Raw genomic sequence first — 18,011 nt, 5'->3', positions numbered from 1 at the left:
GCAAACAGAGCCCTTCTTGAAAGAAGTACAAATCAGAAATCATCTAAATTGCATCGCTTGAACTTGACTAATCCCTCAACCCGTCCACGGCTGTTTCACAGAAGCACAGATTAGGCCATTTTTTCTAATTCCAGTACTGACATCCTTGCAGAGAGCTCTTTCCCCCAACAGTCCCACAGTTCTCCCCCAGACAAAAAAAGCACACGAATCTCTAAGAATCCCAATAAAAATAGAGAAGGACCAGAAAACAAAAAGATCAGAAGACAGCCTCGTCCCACTATCGGTCGGTATTTAATTTTTTTTTGTATCTCACACAAACACCCGCAGACATCCCGCAAAGTTCCACCAAGCAAGAAGCTTGTAATTTACAGTTAAAAAAGAACGACTACACTACACCAGTCTCTCAGCACCGTACAGCCCTAAAAAAGTCACACATACAGGAAGCAGTGACCTGAGATACAGATACAGATACAGAACAGGAAGGATAGAAACTGAAGATACACAAACGCACATCCCTCTAAGAGATCCCTGCACAAGCACCGAAAAGAAGAGCAGTTCTCCCTCCCAAAGAAAAACAATCTACAGCATCTCGGTGTATCCACTACGACTCATCTGGCATTAGTGGACACAGACAACGCAGAAGAGATCAAGAACTGAAGAACAGACCGGGCAACCCAAATATAGATTGTCTTTTTTCAACTGCGATACTCACAATTCCTGCAGTCTGCGTGCTTATCTTTTCTCTTGCTTTTCTCCTACAAGACAAATCTACACCAATTAAGGCCCAGGCCCCTGCCTATCCCAAGAAACAACCGGCTCATTACGGTCACACACAAAGACACACAAATAACACTCACACATACGCACATTCTAAAGGGAAAAAAAGCCCAAAGGACAATCCCAACGTCAGTCGAAAGTCCAAAAATAATTCGACAGCGAAGGAAAAAGGATTGACAATCTTTATATAAATTAAAGCGAGATCTCTATCTCTTCGAATCTTACCCCTCCACTTGTGCCCACTCTTTTACCGGCCCACTGTTCCCACCCCCCACCTTCTCTGCTTATAACGTACCTTGACTACCAAGACTTGTTTTAGGATTTCATATACTTTGAAAGCCCTAACACTAGCAACAGCATATACATAATGAACTCAGATACAAATATGCAAATGATGTCAAAGGTCTCGATACCACCGATATGGTCCATACTGAAGGGAAGAGATGACGAGGATGTCACGTCGCCCAGGTACACAAAGGGCAAACAGCTGTCGATGCTGTCGTCGCATGGTTCTGATTCCTTAGAGACTTCCCCAAGAACAAGCATCACTTCCCATGACTTGACCCAGAGCAGTAGTTCCAGCGGCGTGTCCAGCAATTACACAACAATAACAGAAGCGGAGTTTTACAGTAGATGCTCTACCAATTTAGAGAAACTGATAATAGAGAAAAACGAGATTAGCAAACAGCTGGACAGCTATAAAGCAGTGACAAAGGACTCACTGGTGTCATCAGATTTCATCAAGGAGTTCAGCGACAGATTGATATCGATTCAGAAATCGATAGACGAAATAACCAAGTTGCAGCATGACTACGAAATAGCAACACAACAGGAGAAAATCAGAATCCTCGCATGCCAGTACCCTTCTGGCTCTTCCAGAAGCTCGTACGTATCACCAGAACAGAAATTCCTGCCTTCTTTCAAAAATCTGGCCTCACAACCACAACAGCAACAGCATCAACAACAGCAACAACAGAACACTACATCATCGTCACCAAATCAGATATCGTCACCAACAACAGTACCACAGACTTCAGCGTACCAAAGACAACCAGTGTCTCATTCGATACCCTCAATACATTCTTTATCAAACCCAGTATCAAGTCCGCTAGTGCCGACATCGAACAGAACTCTGCAACTGAAATCCCCTAACCAGACAAAGATACTCGGGCCCAACGAACTGGCCAACCCAGCTCAACAACAACATTCATACATACAATACACTCAAGGAGAATACCCTTCATATGGATACCAAAAACAATTCGTAAATGCATATCAAAACACAAGAAACTCAGAAGGCCAGATTTTCCAAGTAGGAAATGAGAACAGAAGCAAATCATTGAACGTCGCCAGTATATTAATGGATAGCCGCCGAGGTAGCTTGCCCTTCCCAGCCTACGGAAACTTACAGCCAACGTCCTATGCTGTACACTCTCCGATAGGTGGGAACTTGTTCCACAGTTCATACCAGTTTTCTGCAGGATCTCCAACAATGACAGGATATAAGTCCGCTACGACTGATGCAATGAGTGCAGTTCCAGGAAGTGGAATCATAAACGATAAATCACCTAGCTTGAGCAATGTGCTTGATTCCTATTCTGTAACTAATCCTGGACCCAAGAAGAGGGGAAGGAAAAAGAAAATTAAAGAAGGTATAGTATCATCATCTTTCAGCTCAGGTTTACCAATTCCCCATTCCTTGGCGTTAGCAAATGCAGAAACTCTCAAACCACAACACATAAACTCTCTATCAAAAAACATTAACAACAGTGCGGGCACTGTAGTAATGACTTCATGTTTACATTGTGGTGAGAATCACACTCCTGAATGGAGAAGAGGGCCATACGGAAATAGAACACTTTGTAATGCCTGCGGTTTGTTTTACAGAAAAGCGATATCCAAATTTGGGGTAAAAAATGCTAACTTATTATTAAGATACAGAAAGCGTATAAGCAATACTGCTAATAGAAGGGTACCCAAGATGTTGAAGATCCCTATCGGAATAATTGAAGAGTTTGATGCAGATCCTTATCTTGATAGTAACTACAACACCATAAGGAAAGAAGAGTAAACAACTTCTTAAATTATTGTTCTATAGGTGGTTATCAAACTCAATAATGTCAGCTTATATTAGTTCTGGTTCTAAATTCTAATGCCTTTGAGATTTTATTATTTTAATCAATTTTTAATATGCTATTATGAAAATAGCCCTAATTTTTTGTTATGAGAGTTTGTTTTGATCACTACTATCTTTAATTGATCGTATTCGAGGTCAAGCAAACTTTCTTTTTTATTTTTATGAATATTCAAACTGCTGAAAGCTGGTAATTTTTTTCTTATCTCTTTGATTATTTTCTATCTTACTTGTAACAGAAAAGTCATAGCTTCCGCATACACATGCACGTACTTTGGGCATTGTGAGTACCATAGCTAATGGACGCTGAAGATATATCTCTCTAAAACAAATATTCCTAAACGATATCTTCACATAGCATCTCAGATTTGCCCAGGGAAGGCTATTTATTAGAACTTTTCATATATGTTCTGCACTGAAGTTAAACTGTCTTTTTTATTATTATTATTTTCTTTTGTCCTTTATTCAGTTTTAAAAATTGCATTCTTTGGATTATTTATGGAAGTGCATATATCAAGCGATTGTAATAAGAACTAAAATAATAAGTTGAAATTAAGATGCGGAGCATGTTTATGTTTATATTCCCTTTTGTCAAGATTATGTAATATTATGTTTTAATTTATTAAATTCAAGCAACTATTAATATGAGTTCATTGTTGCTATAAACTAATACCCATTTCTCTCATAAGCTATTGTCTATAGTTCGAAAGGATTTAATTGTTGCTAAGTTTATTACGAATATATTTGAACGCCTTAAACCACTCACTGGTTTCAGCACTATTGACACCATTGTCAACATTGACTGTTGAAATGATATTTTTACTAGGTACTGAAATACAAAACTTTAGGAGCTCCCTAAAGCTGCTATGTTCCGAATAGGGTACCCGAAAAATTTGGTACCTCTCCCTGGGTTTGTATTGCATTCGCAACCATTCAAGGCTACTTACGTCTGCAAAATTCTGGGTTGGCCTAGCTTCATCTTGTTTTAACAAATCCATGCAATACTTTACCCTGAGTTTGAAGTTATCATCATAAGACAGTTCTCCATCATATTGAAAGTCTTTTTTGTACCTATTTCCAAACGTCCAGCCAGTTGGGATAAAACCAAATACATTATCGTATTTTATTTTATTACCAGTAAGTTCTTTGATTGTCTTCAAATAGTTATCAATAGCATTGAAATCACGTAGTACCTTCAAAGAAACAAGATGAATTTGTGATTCAGATGGATCGTCAGTCAGTAGAGAGTTGTCAAAGCATTGGTCCCAATATATGCTTACCATTTTTCTCTTGATTGAATTAGATTGTACATAAATTTTAGTATTCAGGGTTTCCGCTATCTTGATTGCCAGTTTTTCCTTCCCAATAGAATATGTACCAACTAAGTAAAGCATAGGTATCTCTGATTTTTTATCTATAGATGATGGTAAACTCATAAAATGGAATATGGACTTTTGTTTATCTCCAAAGAAAGATTGTCGGAAATTTGGGTTATTGATTGTTTCAATAAACCTGGCAACCATATTGAGTAACTCCTCTTGTGCAGGAAAGGTAAACGTTGAGAGAAGATACGTGGTATCAAGATAAATTTCGTCTATTTCTCTATGATTTGTATATTTAAGGACTTCCTCAATTAGTTTGTCATCACTTCTAAAATCACCAGTATGAAGTATTGTTTTCAAAATTCCAGTTTTCATAGAGTCCCATTCTTCGAACAAAAAGAGAGATGCACCTGGACAGTGATTTGCATCCAAGGTTGTTACACTAATGGTGTCAGTTAGCCATACCCGGTTGTATGGTTTTAATGCTTTTAAGCAATTTGTGATATTTTCATTATCTTCATTAGTTTTTCTCTTAGGTGTATACCTATATTTTAAAAGCTCATAAGTAACTGGAGATGAGTACAAATTGCCTGAGGTCCATGATTTTTTTAACCCAATGTAATGATCTGAGTGAAAGTGTGATAGAAAGAAATCCTTTATCTTATTATCCTCCTTTAAAGGATAGGTGAAACCATCCACGATAATCTGGTAACCTGATGTAAAAGTCAAAATTTTAAAACTCTCTGGGATCCTATTTCTTCGAGGATTCTTTGATTTACTTATAGGATTTGGTTTATCACCCACTTCCTTCTCTACTGTAGATTCCAAATGAGTTTGAATCTTTTTAGATTGACATACCATGGCAGATCTGCCTTCAATGAAATTTGATAATGGCTTTTGTTCAAAGCAGTTATCACAATGAGCTTCACGTTGAAAAAGTTTCATACCAGTCAGATTCTTAGAGCAAATAGGGCATTCCAGTATTGGTTTAGTAGTTATGTTTCGCTGGGGAATGTTTTTTATATCACGATCACTATGATCTGTTTTCATGAGGCTAGTATTAGGTGTTTTTGTTTCACCCTTCTCTGAATTACTGTTGCTAGTCTTCAAGTTATGTCCCCGGTTTATGCTCCCAGTTGATGATTTTATTTTGAGATGATCATCATTATAGCATTCCCTTTGAGATGGTTTTGTATTTGATAGATTTAGTGATTTACTGCATCCGTCATACACTTCCGACTTATCTACCACATTACATTCAGTGGAAAAACTACTATCTCCATCTTCTACATCAATGACAATGGTATTAGTTTCCTGTGTATAGAATGCTTGTATATTCTTATCGGTACCATTAAGCGATTCTTCATCACTGAGAAGTTCAATAGACTCAGTTACCCTTTCAGAAATTGGTCTCTTATTCTTCACAGTCAGGACCGATGTGGTAGGAATGTTAAACTCCGTAAGTGTTCTCTGCTTTTTTGCTTGCTCCTGGACATGTATCCTTTTGGATGATCTATATCTTATTCTACCATTTTCAACACCTCGTGTCCTCTGAAGTAATTCTCGTTGATTGACTTCTAGTAAAGATCGTCTCTTTGACATCAACGTATAGTCATTATTCTACTTCTTTTAATCCCTCTCTATGTGTAGGTTTACCTGTGTTACTACCAGTTATTCCTCCCAAAATAAGTATACTTTTATAATAAAAGCAGATGTTATATTGAGTACCAGTCTCTGAATCCTAAGTATCAGTGTTTCCAACACTTTCTATTGCAACTTTTGAGGTCCTCTTTTTGTTTTCCCATCGCATCGATTTTGATATTTTTCACAAGCTTGCTGATTCATATTTTTGATATTTTATTGGTAATAAATAACAAGATATGGATGGGTATTTGAGGTAGTTAGTACAAATAATGGACACTAGAAATCGAGTATATTGGTAAATAATTGAACAGATAGATTAATTCATTGAACCGAGGTCTTAGGTGATTGAAATCGAATGCTATAAGCAATAAGGAAACTAGTTTATGAGAAATGATATAAATGGGTTTACTGACCATCATTAAGAAACAGAAACTGAAAGACAGGGAGATAAGGTGCCTGATTTTAGGGCTAGATAATTCTGGTAAGTCTACGATTGTCAATGGATTATTACCTGAGTCGGAGAAATGCAATAGCATCACACCCACTGTGGGGTTTCAGATACACAGCATTGTAGTAGAGAGTGCTCAGGACGGTAAGACATACAAAGTGAATCTATGGGATATCGGAGGACAGCGTACATTAAGACCCTTTTGGGATAACTATTTTGACAAAACAGACGTATTACTTTGGTGTGTTGATATAGCCTCTTCACTGCGATTTGACGAATCATTCAATGAGTTGCGAGAGCTGGTAATGCAAGATAGGGATAGAATTGGTTATCAATGCAAGTTGGTCGTGGCTATCAATAAGATTGACTTGGTAGAACAAGCAGATTTAGAACACTATGCGCATGATATAGAACAAAAAATTGAACATATTCTGCATCATGGACAGTCTGTTGGTGAGAGCTCTATAGGCCACTATGTTCTATGTAGCGGGAAGACTGGCGCAGGCATTGAAAATTTAGCACAAATGATTGTTGACAGAGAGTAGAAGTTGTGAATGAAACTTGCAAGAAAGTATCTAATGTATACCTGAAGAGGTATATCCCAGAAAAAAAATACGCATCAAGAGCACGGAGCTCTTCTGAAAAGATAGAACACAGTAATGATTTGTTCTTTGGTTTGTATAATGTCATTTCAAACAGTACCTCACATATAAGAAGTTAAATAGATCGTAATATTGTCCCAAATACACTAGATTCCTACACATAAGCTATTATCATCACAAATGACGAGTATGAGTCGTTAATGCCGGGGAAGTCAGCTAAGGCAAAGGGGAAACCTGTCAGATTTGAAGGTTTCTATAGTGCAAAGTAGGCTCAGGTAAGGCTAGCCTTCAGTAGTAATTTAGTGTTGATAGTCTGGACTGAGAGTATAAGATTCGAGGTTATAATATAGTTTGTGCTATTTGAAGGGTCTACAGATTTTTAGTATTTTTCATAACAGAAAGGAACCTGAAGATCAGCTGAAGAAGAAACAGTGCTTTTCCATCCTTTAATTTGATTGGGATACTGTAATTTGAAATCTCTGTGGCGAATACTAATTTGGATCGATTTTTTTTTCTCATTGCAACAATAGTTTACTGTTGTCTGGTTTTTGCCTGATTGCTCAACTTATACAAGTTTATTAGTGATAGCTATCTCAGGAGATCGCTTTGGCGGCATACAAAGATATCTTAATTTAACGACCTTTTATTTTCCTAAAGAACAGATATATTACCTCTAATAATTTCATAAGGTTTAAAAGATGGGTAACGTTCCAGCAAAGCTCGATCAGGATGCTTCTAGTTATACTGGTCGATCGACCTATACTGATAGTTCATCAGCAAGTGGAGTTGGAGCCTTTAGAGGAGCAGGAGGAACAATGGATGAGACGAGGGCAAGGGGAAGGCGTACATCTTCCCTTGTTGGTAATATACTGAATGGCCCTACTTCCTCGAGAAATGACCCAACCGGGGAGGTAAGCAAGAAACAATTATCAGCCGCCAAGAAAAGGGGTACTAAGGAACGAGAACTTTTAAAGGAAGAAAACGCCAAAAAATTAGTTATAAAATATAATGAAACAGTTGATGGTGGTTATCTGGCGCCTCATGGATGTTATTCGCTAGATAAAATGGATTACGACAGTGACATAGTACGCAAGTTAATAATTGAGAGAAAGCTTGCACCTTTCTATATTCCGTTACAAGACTTTGACGATAGCTGGACTAAAGATGAAGTCAAAAAAATTGTGGATGCACTTCCTCTTCATGCACCATTTAATGAACATGTTGAGGAGTATGAAGACGTTCCAGTAGGTGATTTAAATGAACCTCATTTTGATTATCTGATTGACAAGAAACTTTCTAAGAAAGAGCAAAAGAAAATGCATGCCTTAATCTTCAAGGCTCGTTTGTATAGGAAGCGTTTAAGATGGCAAGAATCAGAAAATAATGCATATTTGGAAGAGAAGTTACAAAATAGAGACAATGATATTCCGAAAAACAGTTTTCTACCAAATGACGATCTGAAATATGACTTATATGCACAGGGCTCAGAATGTCCAATCTGTTTTCTATATCTTCCAATGCCACTAAATTATTCTAAATGTTGTCAACAGCCAATATGTTCTGAGTGCTTTGTTCAAATTAAAAGGAGTGAGCCTCACTTTCCACATGACGAAGTGGATCCATCACAACCTCAGAAGGATGAGAACGAGAAAGATCCAAACTTATTGATTTCTGAGCCAGCTAATTGTCCATATTGTGCTACGCCTAATTTTAGTATAACGTATACACCGCCTACTGGTAGAAAAGTTGGCATAGGGGGGCAAGCTCCAAATCTTTACAAACCATTAGGCACTGCTGGAAACGCCCCACCAACGTATACTGTAAGTTCTGATGATATTAGACCTGACTGGGAAACGAAGCTAAATAAAGAGAGGGTAAGGTTAGCTAGGAGGTCCGCTAATGCTACCGCTATTCATGTAAGTAATAGATTGATTGGTCCTCAAAGAACGGGCAGTTTCGCTAATGAAGACTCACCAGGAGTAGCAGGTTCGACAGATAGTAGGTCTGCTGGAGTCGCAAACTCTACACTAGAAGAGTTAGAAAAACAAATGATTGATGAAGCTATACGATTAAGTCTCCAAGACGAAAAGAGAAAGGCGAAAAGGTAACTGTTTCCTTTACTTCCATACTTTTTTTTTGAAGGGAATGTATTTTTTTCGTTAGTTACCTAGGAACTATCGATAATAGAGTTTACGCCTGTGTGTAAAAAGAAATATGACTATATTTTATAAATATTTGCCCAATAATACTTAAAAGCATTATTTGAGGCTACAATATTAAATAATATCATGCCTGTAACATAGTGACTATGACCCATTGGAATCGATGCAATTTTAATTAAAAAGCAATTCTAACCAATCTACTAGACTATGCATTGGAAAAAGCTTTGGTACAACTACAGGCTGCGCCTAATTGATATTACCTTTCACATATACATGCAATAGAATAGTCAGCTATTAATACTACTTTTATACGATAATTAAATATGACCATCTCGTATTATGCAACAATGAGGGAGGGAATCCTTGAAGGAAAATGAGATTTTTTCACTTTTTCGTGGGAAGTTTTGGTTCATTGGTTATGGAAAAAAAAAATTTTTTTTCAATCTTGGCTTCAAACCATTTTGTACAAAAAAGATAGATGAAGTTTTAAATTATTGACTTGTCTTTTTAAGTGTTGTTTCAACGTGTGTTTTGTTTCAGTAATTGAAGTTTTAAGTCGCCAAGGAAATAGTCTGCTTTGATCGTGTTTTTAAACAAAGAACCACAGGAGCTTAAATTGATTATCTCTGCAAAGACCAATAAACCATAATTAAAGAAATGTCTACTGAATCCGCTTTGGCTTACGCTGCTTTGATCTTGGCTGACGCTGAGGTCGAAATCACCTCTGAGAAGTTAGTCACCTTGACTGGTGCCGCTCACATTCCAGTTGAAGGTATCTGGGCTGACATTTTCGCTAAGGCTTTGGACGGTCAAGATTTGAAGAGCTTGTTGGTCAACTTCAGCGCTGGTCCAGCTGCTGCTGTCGGTGGTGCTGCCTCCGCTGGTGCCGCTGCCGGTGGTGATGCTGCCGCTGCTGAAGAAAAGGAAGAAGAAGCCAAGGAAGAATCCGATGACGACATGGGTTTCGGTTTGTTCGACTAAGCATCTTAAAAAGATCTCGCATTTACAAATTGTTAATTAATAACATATTTTTATCTACATTTTCTATTTTAAGATGACTTTTCTCTCCTATTATAAACCTTCACTTTTTTGCCATAACTTTGCATAGTAATAATTTCTATATACATAATAATAGTATTATTTTTAAAAGGATATTGAAATTTACTTACTTCATTTAGATATTTTTTTTCTTTGAAATATTAACCTTTAGTTAGACTTATAATTATCAGGCGGTTAACGTAGCCTCAACATTATTGTTCAAGTATTACGATACATAAGTGTACTTAACTAGGTTCGCAATGATTGAAAGACATATGAGTTTACAAGTAGACATCACTTGATACAGTCAAAGAGTAGTTTTGTGACTTTCTTGTTCTACAACACCCATACACTTTCTGACTTTTTCAGTTTTTCTTGTCTAACATTTACTCAATGCGAATCCGTTTGGGCCGAAAAACTCTCTAAGTCTAGGTCTCGAGCCTAAACTGAAAGGAAACACAACGGGATGAAGCCTAACCAGTCCTCTGAGTAGGTATTGTCAGTGGGTTCACCTCGAGGGAGCTGGGCTCAACCAGATCGTTGTGAGCTCATTCGACTTTGTGGCCACAGGAACACGGTTGAGACTTTCGTGCGTCTAGGACCGGCCTTGCAAATACCTGGGGGGAATAGACCAGCCTAGTTGGCACCGCTCAGCCGAACTGCTAGCCCGTTAGCTATGGGAGCTAGGCAGACAGCCACCGAGGCTGATCTCCAATTAGGCAGACAGTCCTGATACTGAGTGGAAAGTCTGTTGACACTGCTTAGTGTAGGATACTGCCCATGTCGTTAGTGCAGGGAGAACAAACCGTACCAAGCGTGGTGGTGGCATCTTGAAACCAAGCTACCCAGGTGGAATTTTGTAACAATTTTGTCAAAATTGTAGGATGATATGGGCAGAGCTATATAGAAAATAGGTTTAAATTCAGTACATAGTAAACGCCTATTTGAACTTTTAACCGCTTTCAATAACAAACCGCATATACAATAGAACCAAACGCAAGATGTCCACCGTCCCAAGTGTCCAAGTATGTCCTAATGATCCCAGTTTTAATGAATTAATAGTGGTTATATGAGAAATTTGCATATTCAGGAAGTAAAGATTGTACTGGAATAACCGAGATTAGAAAACAAGAATATTTCTACCAGTAGCTCGCAATTAAGTGGTCCTGTTAATTAACAATCCGAAGGCGATGCGATAATTATGTCAATTTGAAACGAGCAGCATTTGAAGGTTTAAGTTATCTATAATATGAGAACAGAGGTTATTATATGAACGAAAAGTTTTTCCATATTCCACAATCTTATGAGGTTTTCACCTAATGAATAATTTACAGAGAATTATGAATAAAAGTACTTGATTAGGAACTTCAATGACAGTGCGAGCTCTTTGATTTAGTATTCACTTTATCACAAAGAACACTTAAAACAAAAGAATTGAAAGCGAACAGCTTATTAAAAGTGAATGAAAGTAAATTTCCCATTATCCATCTATTCTAAGATTATTGTTATCGATTAGATCCTGTTACTAACAATCTTTCTAAATTTCCTATCCGTTTGATATTTTTGCAGTCGATTGCTGAAAATTGGCTTAGTTTATTTGAATATTATTCCGAATGAGGACAGTCATTCTGTTACTCTTTTGTGTTTGACTTTTTTTGACGAAGCTATATTTGGCATTGCGAACTGTATTACTAGTTTTCTATGGATATGAGTTTTTAATATAATAATAGACTTTTGGTAAGAAGAAGTCTGCTACTGCCGTTGCCCACGTTAAGGCCGGTAAGGGTTTGATTAAGGTTAACGGTTCTCCAATCACTTTGGTCGAACCAGAAATCTTGAGATTCAAGGTTTACGAACCATTGTTGTTGGTTGGTTTGGACAAGTTCGCCAACATTGACATCAGAGTTAGAGTCACCGGTGGTGGTCACGTTTCCCAAGTCTACGCCATCAGACAAGCTATCGCTAAGGGTTTGGTTGCCTACCACCAAAAGTTCGTCGATGAACAATCCAAGAACGAATTGAAGAAGGCTTTCACCTCTTACGACAGAACCTTGTTGATCGCTGATGCCAGAAGACCAGAACCAAAGAAATTCGGTGGTAAGGGTGCCCGTGCTAGATTCCAAAAGTCTTACCGTTAAGATATCCCATCCCATTCACATTATCCATCCAATTTTTCTTTTATCGTATATTATACTTTTCAAAAAAAACCACTGTTTATCTATATCTTTGAAATTTTTCTCAATGGCATAATTTCTATGAAAATATAAAAAAACTAATATATATTTCAAAATATAACCATTTCATTAATCAAGATAGAATGGCAGTGTGTCATGTTAATTCGCCGTATTTGTACTTGTTATAGAAGCAGTTAGATTGTTATATAGGCAACAATAAAACTTCGAACAATAGTATCCGCTTACAAATTTAAAAAAAAAATAAGCCTTGCCAAGTCAGTAGCGGTGGTCAGAGAATATTATCCAATATATTTCATTTTATGTAGAGTCATCAGTGGACAATACACAACTGATGTCATCTATAATAATTGGTTGGTCAGATGGTCATTAGTATGCAATTACTGACATATATTGTCTCCGAACCTTTAACTACAACTGGCTCCAAATTACAATGTTTTCGTGTAGGTAACTTCGCAAGCAACAGGCATCACCAAAACCAGTGCTTTATTTGATGAAATGATATTCACGAATTCTCGAGAATTAGTTTAGGCCATCTACGTGTCATGGTGCACAAACTTGTTTAGGAAATCAGTAAATAAATTGGTTCTACGAGTTTTGACTCGGTATTATGGTTTCCCACTATAATTCGAATTATTACTCGGAACTGGAGTAGAAGTAAGTATAGACAAATGCATGCATTTCGAACGTTATAGCCTAGCCTGCTAGAAATGGGTAAATTGTAGTACAGTTTCTTATTGCTAAACTATAGTTCACGTTAATATACTTGATCAAACAAAGAAGCATTAACATAAACACCCTTTTGTGGAGTATAAAATAGTAATATCAGTCGTTGGATCAACAGTTGCGCTCATCTTCAGGACATTGCATAGTTAGACCATATAAAAGGTGTTTAGGTATTGGTATATTTCTTTCAGCAGACATAGAATACCATCCTTAAACAAATATGAGCAATATTCAGTCTGTCATAAATCCTATGGAGGATAGCTCTACCAGCAGAACAAAGCAAGATGAAGCTTACAGCGAAAGATCGATGCAAACTACATTGAAGCGTGCCAATGAGATAGTAACTCAATTGGAGAGCATGGACACTGTAGACCATGGATTTGTGAAGAAAGATGTTCTTGATATACTCAGAACTTTGGCGGATAGGCTGAATGAATCTACAAAGCAGGTGCAACAACTCAAGTATAAGAATCTATTGTTGTCGAATAAGACATCTAATGAAAATCAGATGAGACATGAAGTAGAGGAAAACTTGAAAACACAGCAATTTGAGAAACTCAAGAGTCAGTTGTATGTTGAAAATGTTCACCTGAATGAGCAGCTCCATATTAAAGAGAACAAAGTTACAAAATACAAGAAGAAAATCATTGCCAAGAACAAACACATTAATCAACTGATGAGGTTACTGAATCAAACACCCCAGCTATTGGATTCATCCCAATCAGAAAGTTCGATGATTTCAAATGCAAGAGAAGATACTGAAGAAGCTGATACCACCATACCAATAACAGATTCCGGGCGAAAGGCCAAACCAGTTAAAACTGAAACACATATGTTAAATGCCTTAGGTATGCTGGCCTCTCATGTTCTAAAAGATGAAAACAAGGCCGATGATACTTCCGGAAATGGTGATGAAACTAGAATAGAGGAAGACGACTCTGTAAATAGAACTATTTTACAGAGTGAAGTCAAATCCTCTAATCAAGAAATAATGGATAGAAGTCCGACATTTGCTAGAAGTTTAGCACCGATACTACCACTAAACAAAAAAGAGGAATTGCATAGTTTAAGAGTAGTTCTTCCAAATATTCCCAGACCAGAGATGAAACTAGATGTTAAACTTCCGGTAATGAAAAGATTTAATACATTAGATGGTTCTGTGAAAGATATTTCATAATGATGTTAATATATGTACGTATTTTATAGCATTCAATTCATATTTGCTGGTAAATAGCACCAAAATTCTATTAACCGGATATTTTTATGTTTTCGACTGAATTCCTGTCCGTGACGGCAATTAAGTTCTGAAATCTAAATATTAATTACTTTGCCTTTAAAAATGTGCTGAACAAGATTCCTGTAATACAAGTTGAACGTAAATGATATGTTTTATTTTAGAATTACTTGAATATAAAATGTCGACTACGTCGTTATAAATTAATATTATCAATATCATACCACAAATTAAACGGTCAAGTTAGTACAACCAAACTACAATGCAAACTTTTTTGTTTGGATCTTGGATGTTCCATGATCTGAAGAGATTGTTTCAACAAAATCAAAGCTGACCATTTAAAATTACACAATTAATTGTTTTGAGAAACTTCCTTTTCATAACATAGCTCCTCTTCAAATCGGACCTTGGATAAAATCTGACCTCATTGAATAATATCTATCAAAATTAAAATGTGTAATGAATAAGAAAGGAATGTTAAATTAGAGAAACTCAAAGGAAAAAAAAAATGAATAATGTCAAAAATTATTAGGTGTAGATTGGATGCTCAAGCGGAAGTATCTCTTCCCAAGAAGTAAGCTTTGGTCCAATCCATGGCCACCAAAATTCTATTCTTGAATGACATACACATTGCTAAGTAAGCGTACTTCCAGAACAAGAAAGTGAATGAACCTGCCAATCTGTATTTGGCCTCACCTACAGCCAAGTCAGCGATAGCTTGTTCAGAGCCAATGTAGGCCAAAGCACCATGGTGATTATATTGGAAATCTTCGATTTGTGCTTTCAAGTTGTTGATCTTAGAAGTCAAGTCCTTGATGTTTTCCTTTGTTTGGTTGTTCTTACTAGCCATATATTCAAATTGATCCACTTTGTGTAACTTTTTGAAGACTCTGGCCAAGTATTCACCTTCTTGGTGGGCCACTTGGGCAGTTGGGAACAGGCCTGGGTAGAAAGTACAATCACCAATTGCATAAATTGAATCCTCAGCACCCAAGAGTTGCATCTTGGAGTTGATCAGTAAACCACGTCTTGAGTTCTGAGTTTCTGGTATCTTTTGCATCAGGCCTTTACACACGTCTCTTGGTGCGTTACCGGTGGCCCACACCAGGACACCGTATGGGATTGATTCGGTTTTATCTTCACATTTGGCGGTGATCTTAGTGGAGTCCACTTTTTTCACCATAGTCTTCAGTCTTAGGTCGATCTTCTCTTGTCTGAACAAGTCTTGTGCGTAGGTAACCAGTTTCTTGTCGAACATGTTCAGGATGTTAGGCAATGCTTCAACCAGGGTAATCTTGATCTCTTTGCTTAGCTCGGGCATCCACTTTCTCAGGTCCTGGTCGACGTAGTCTCTCAACTCGGCGGCGAACTCGACACCGGTTGGGCCACCACCGACCACCACGAAGCTCAGCAATCTCTCACGCTCGGTGTCGTTTGGCGCCAAGGAGGCGGCCTTCTCGATGTTACGCATGATCTTGATTCTGATCTCCTGTGCGTCGGAGATTTCCTTCAGGAAGGAGGAGTTCTCGTAGACACCTGGGATGCCGAATGTCGTAGGCTGGGCGCCGACACCGACGACCAGGTAGTCGTAGTTGATGTCGAGCTCGTAGTCGTTGTTCTGGGAGTTGGACTTGATCTTCACGGTCTTGGCGTGCGGGTCGATGTCCGTGGCCTCGGCCTCATAGTACAGCACTTCGCCGGTAGTCCTCCTGGCGATGTACCTGACGGGCTCGATGATGGACTTCAGCTCGACACGGCCCACTGGGGTGGATGGCAGCAATGGCGTGAACAGGAAGTAGTTTCTGGGCGACACCACGATCACATTGTAGATGTTGGTGTCCAGGTTCTTCAGCAAAGAGATAGAGCCCCAGCCAGAGCCCAGGATGACCAGCGTCTTCCGCTTAGAACCATTGGGGAATGTGTCCGACTGCGGCTTCTGCTTCGAAGGGTTAGACTCCCGGTACAGAGAGTAACTGATGTAGCCGGTGCCCGCCAGGGCACCGTATAGAGTGGCACGCAGAGACCACTTACCCATGGTCCTGAAAAAAGAGCTCTTGGGCTTGGCGGCGACCTTAGGCACGCTATTCAGACGTGCCGCCGTGGAGGACATCAACCTCCTAGAGACGATTCTAGCAAACATTGTTTGGGGTGTTGTGTTGTTGTTGGAGTGTATGTTATATGTTACCGCTGGGCTAAGATTACAACTATTCTTATATAGTCTGAAGAAAAAATTTTTTTTTGTCAAATTATTACCGCAGTCAGTATTCGGGGGGGGGGGAGTGGAGAGAGATGAGGCAGTCTATCGGGAATAACCCTTTGAACCCTAGGGCTAGTGCGAGTGTTACAGTGGAATGCGGGGTTTTGAGTAGGGAGCTAGTGTATTGCCTAGGTGCTACGCATCAAACTGAAGATCGAGTGAAAGTGCAGTACAGGTAGGATCGGGGGGGTGGGGGGGCCACTCTTGCACACAGCACTAAGCACAACGCAGGGGAGTGCGGAAAAATTGGATTCCCCCAACGTAGAGAAACACCCGCAAATACAGCGATTTTGAGAGAAAAAACCGGGAAAATTATCGGAATTCCTCAGTGGACCCTGCAGGGCGTGGCAATCGACCACGGCAGGGACTACTTCTCTAGGTACTCTCTAGGTACTTCTCTAGGGACTCTCTAGGGACTCTCTAGGGACCAGGCTTTCCCAGCTGTTCGCCGAGATCGGATTACTCTCTTACGGAAACACCAGCGCGGGTTCTAGAACAACACTTCCTGATGGCCCTGTTTGGCCCTGTTTGGCTCTGTTTGGCCTTGTGGGGAGGGCACGTGCTTTTTCCTTGTTTCTGAGATCTCTCACGTGGTGTCACACTACACTAATCCGGGTAACTACTTTTCTCTCTTCTGGCCGGGGGTGGTAATCAGGACAGCTGGGCGGTTATTCTAGTATAGCCCTTTTTGGCTCCATGACAAAAGTGTATAGAACTTGATTAAATATAAAAGAAAGTGACAAAAAAAAGGCCAGGAAGGAGAACAAATGCAAGGGAGACTTATCGTGCCGCTCGTGGCTAGTCTGGTGGTAGTACCGCTGCTGGTGGGTGCTACGTGGTTTGCGCTGTGCGTCGTGGTGTGCGGGGCGGTTTCGGACGCGCTGTACAGGGCAGCCTCGTATTTGTACCTGAAGTCGGACACGTTCATGGATAACAAGTACACAACTGACGATCCTCAGGCTCATGCACTCGCTGTAGCCAAGCCCTCGCCAAGAGCACGTAACAAGAAGTTTGACCTCAGGGTGTTGCAACCAGCCTCAAGTCCGCAGGTCTCGCCTGTTCTGTCCTCGATACATTCGATGCACTCGATGCACTCAAAGACAGACACAAACTCACACACTTACAACATCGCAAGGTCACTGGAGACAGGGATATGAAGAAAATAAAAAATTTACCTGGATTCACTGCTTTATACTCATTCATTCCACACGTATACTCTCTTATTTACCCATTTCTAGGCGCAACTACTAGGTTTTATGGTACTTACCATTGCACCCCCCCCCCCACATCTCTACTGTTAGTCATGTGATTTTTCGTCTAGCGTGTGCTCAGCACTCAATTCTGGTTTACCTTCATACGGTTGCTGTTTCAGGTGTCGCTTTAATCCTCTTCCTCTTCGGGCCCACTCTGAAGCCATTTTGTACGCACCGAAGGGGAAAGTTTTTGGCTGTCTTCCTTCTTCCTGCGAAAGTGTC

At 39.1% G+C, this 18,011-nt stretch overlaps 9 protein-coding genes across 9 annotated transcripts; 7 read left to right on the top strand and 2 right to left on the bottom strand.

The window, feature by feature from the left end:
- Positions 1-1,144: 1,144 nt before the first annotated feature.
- GAT2 (Gat2p) lies at positions 1,145-2,848 on the top strand (the record flags this gene model as incomplete). Its single annotated transcript, XM_447293.1, has 1 exon — positions 1,145-2,848. One exon carries the CDS (start codon positions 1,145-1,147, stop codon positions 2,846-2,848), a length of 1,704 nt encoding a protein of 567 aa, XP_447293.1.
- A 776-nt stretch (positions 2,849-3,624) lies between these two features.
- On the bottom strand, positions 3,625-5,835 carry PSO2 (DNA cross-link repair protein PSO2; the record flags this gene model as incomplete). Its single annotated transcript, XM_447292.1, has 1 exon — positions 3,625-5,835. One exon carries the CDS (start codon positions 5,833-5,835, stop codon positions 3,625-3,627), a length of 2,211 nt encoding a protein of 736 aa, XP_447292.1.
- Positions 5,836-6,276: 441 nt separating this feature from the next.
- Positions 6,277-6,870, top strand: CIN4 (Arf family GTPase CIN4; the record flags this gene model as incomplete). Its single annotated transcript, XM_447291.1, has 1 exon — positions 6,277-6,870. The coding sequence occupies one exon, from the start codon at positions 6,277-6,279 to the stop codon at positions 6,868-6,870; it is 594 nt and encodes a 197-aa protein (XP_447291.1).
- A 755-nt stretch (positions 6,871-7,625) lies between these two features.
- Positions 7,626-9,035, top strand: SIP5 (Sip5p; the record flags this gene model as incomplete). The annotated part of the gene is made up of 1 exon (XM_447290.1): positions 7,626-9,035. The coding sequence occupies one exon, from the start codon at positions 7,626-7,628 to the stop codon at positions 9,033-9,035; it is 1,410 nt and encodes a 469-aa protein (XP_447290.1).
- A 711-nt stretch (positions 9,036-9,746) lies between these two features.
- Positions 9,747-10,070, top strand: RPP1A (ribosomal protein P1; the record flags this gene model as incomplete). The annotated part of the gene is made up of 1 exon (XM_447289.1): positions 9,747-10,070. One exon carries the CDS (start codon positions 9,747-9,749, stop codon positions 10,068-10,070), a length of 324 nt encoding a protein of 107 aa, XP_447289.1.
- Positions 10,071-11,128: 1,058 nt separating this feature from the next.
- RPS16A (40S ribosomal protein uS9) lies at positions 11,129-12,265 on the top strand (the record flags this gene model as incomplete). The annotated part of the gene is made up of 2 exons (XM_447288.1): positions 11,129-11,152; positions 11,858-12,265. 2 exons carry the CDS (start codon positions 11,129-11,131, stop codon positions 12,263-12,265), a joined length of 432 nt encoding a protein of 143 aa, XP_447288.1.
- A 1,000-nt stretch (positions 12,266-13,265) lies between these two features.
- FDO1 (Fdo1p) lies at positions 13,266-14,222 on the top strand (the record flags this gene model as incomplete). The annotated part of the gene is made up of 1 exon (XM_447287.1): positions 13,266-14,222. The coding sequence occupies one exon, from the start codon at positions 13,266-13,268 to the stop codon at positions 14,220-14,222; it is 957 nt and encodes a 318-aa protein (XP_447287.1).
- Positions 14,223-14,826: 604 nt separating this feature from the next.
- On the bottom strand, positions 14,827-16,419 carry NDE1 (NADH-ubiquinone reductase (H(+)-translocating) NDE1; the record flags this gene model as incomplete). The annotated part of the gene is made up of 1 exon (XM_447286.1): positions 14,827-16,419. One exon carries the CDS (start codon positions 16,417-16,419, stop codon positions 14,827-14,829), a length of 1,593 nt encoding a protein of 530 aa, XP_447286.1.
- An 884-nt stretch (positions 16,420-17,303) lies between these two features.
- GVI51_I00539 (uncharacterized protein) lies at positions 17,304-17,693 on the top strand (the record flags this gene model as incomplete). Its single annotated transcript, XM_447285.1, has 1 exon — positions 17,304-17,693. One exon carries the CDS (start codon positions 17,304-17,306, stop codon positions 17,691-17,693), a length of 390 nt encoding a protein of 129 aa, XP_447285.1.
- Positions 17,694-18,011: the final 318 nt, after the last annotated feature.

This window comes from Nakaseomyces glabratus, chromosome I (assembly GCF_010111755.1).
Source record: "Nakaseomyces glabratus chromosome I, complete sequence".
Lineage (NCBI taxonomy): Eukaryota > Fungi > Ascomycota > Saccharomycetes > Saccharomycetales > Saccharomycetaceae > Nakaseomyces > Nakaseomyces glabratus.
Note: the sequence above shows the minus strand (reverse complement) of the source record. Positions and strands in the feature narration are given on the sequence as shown.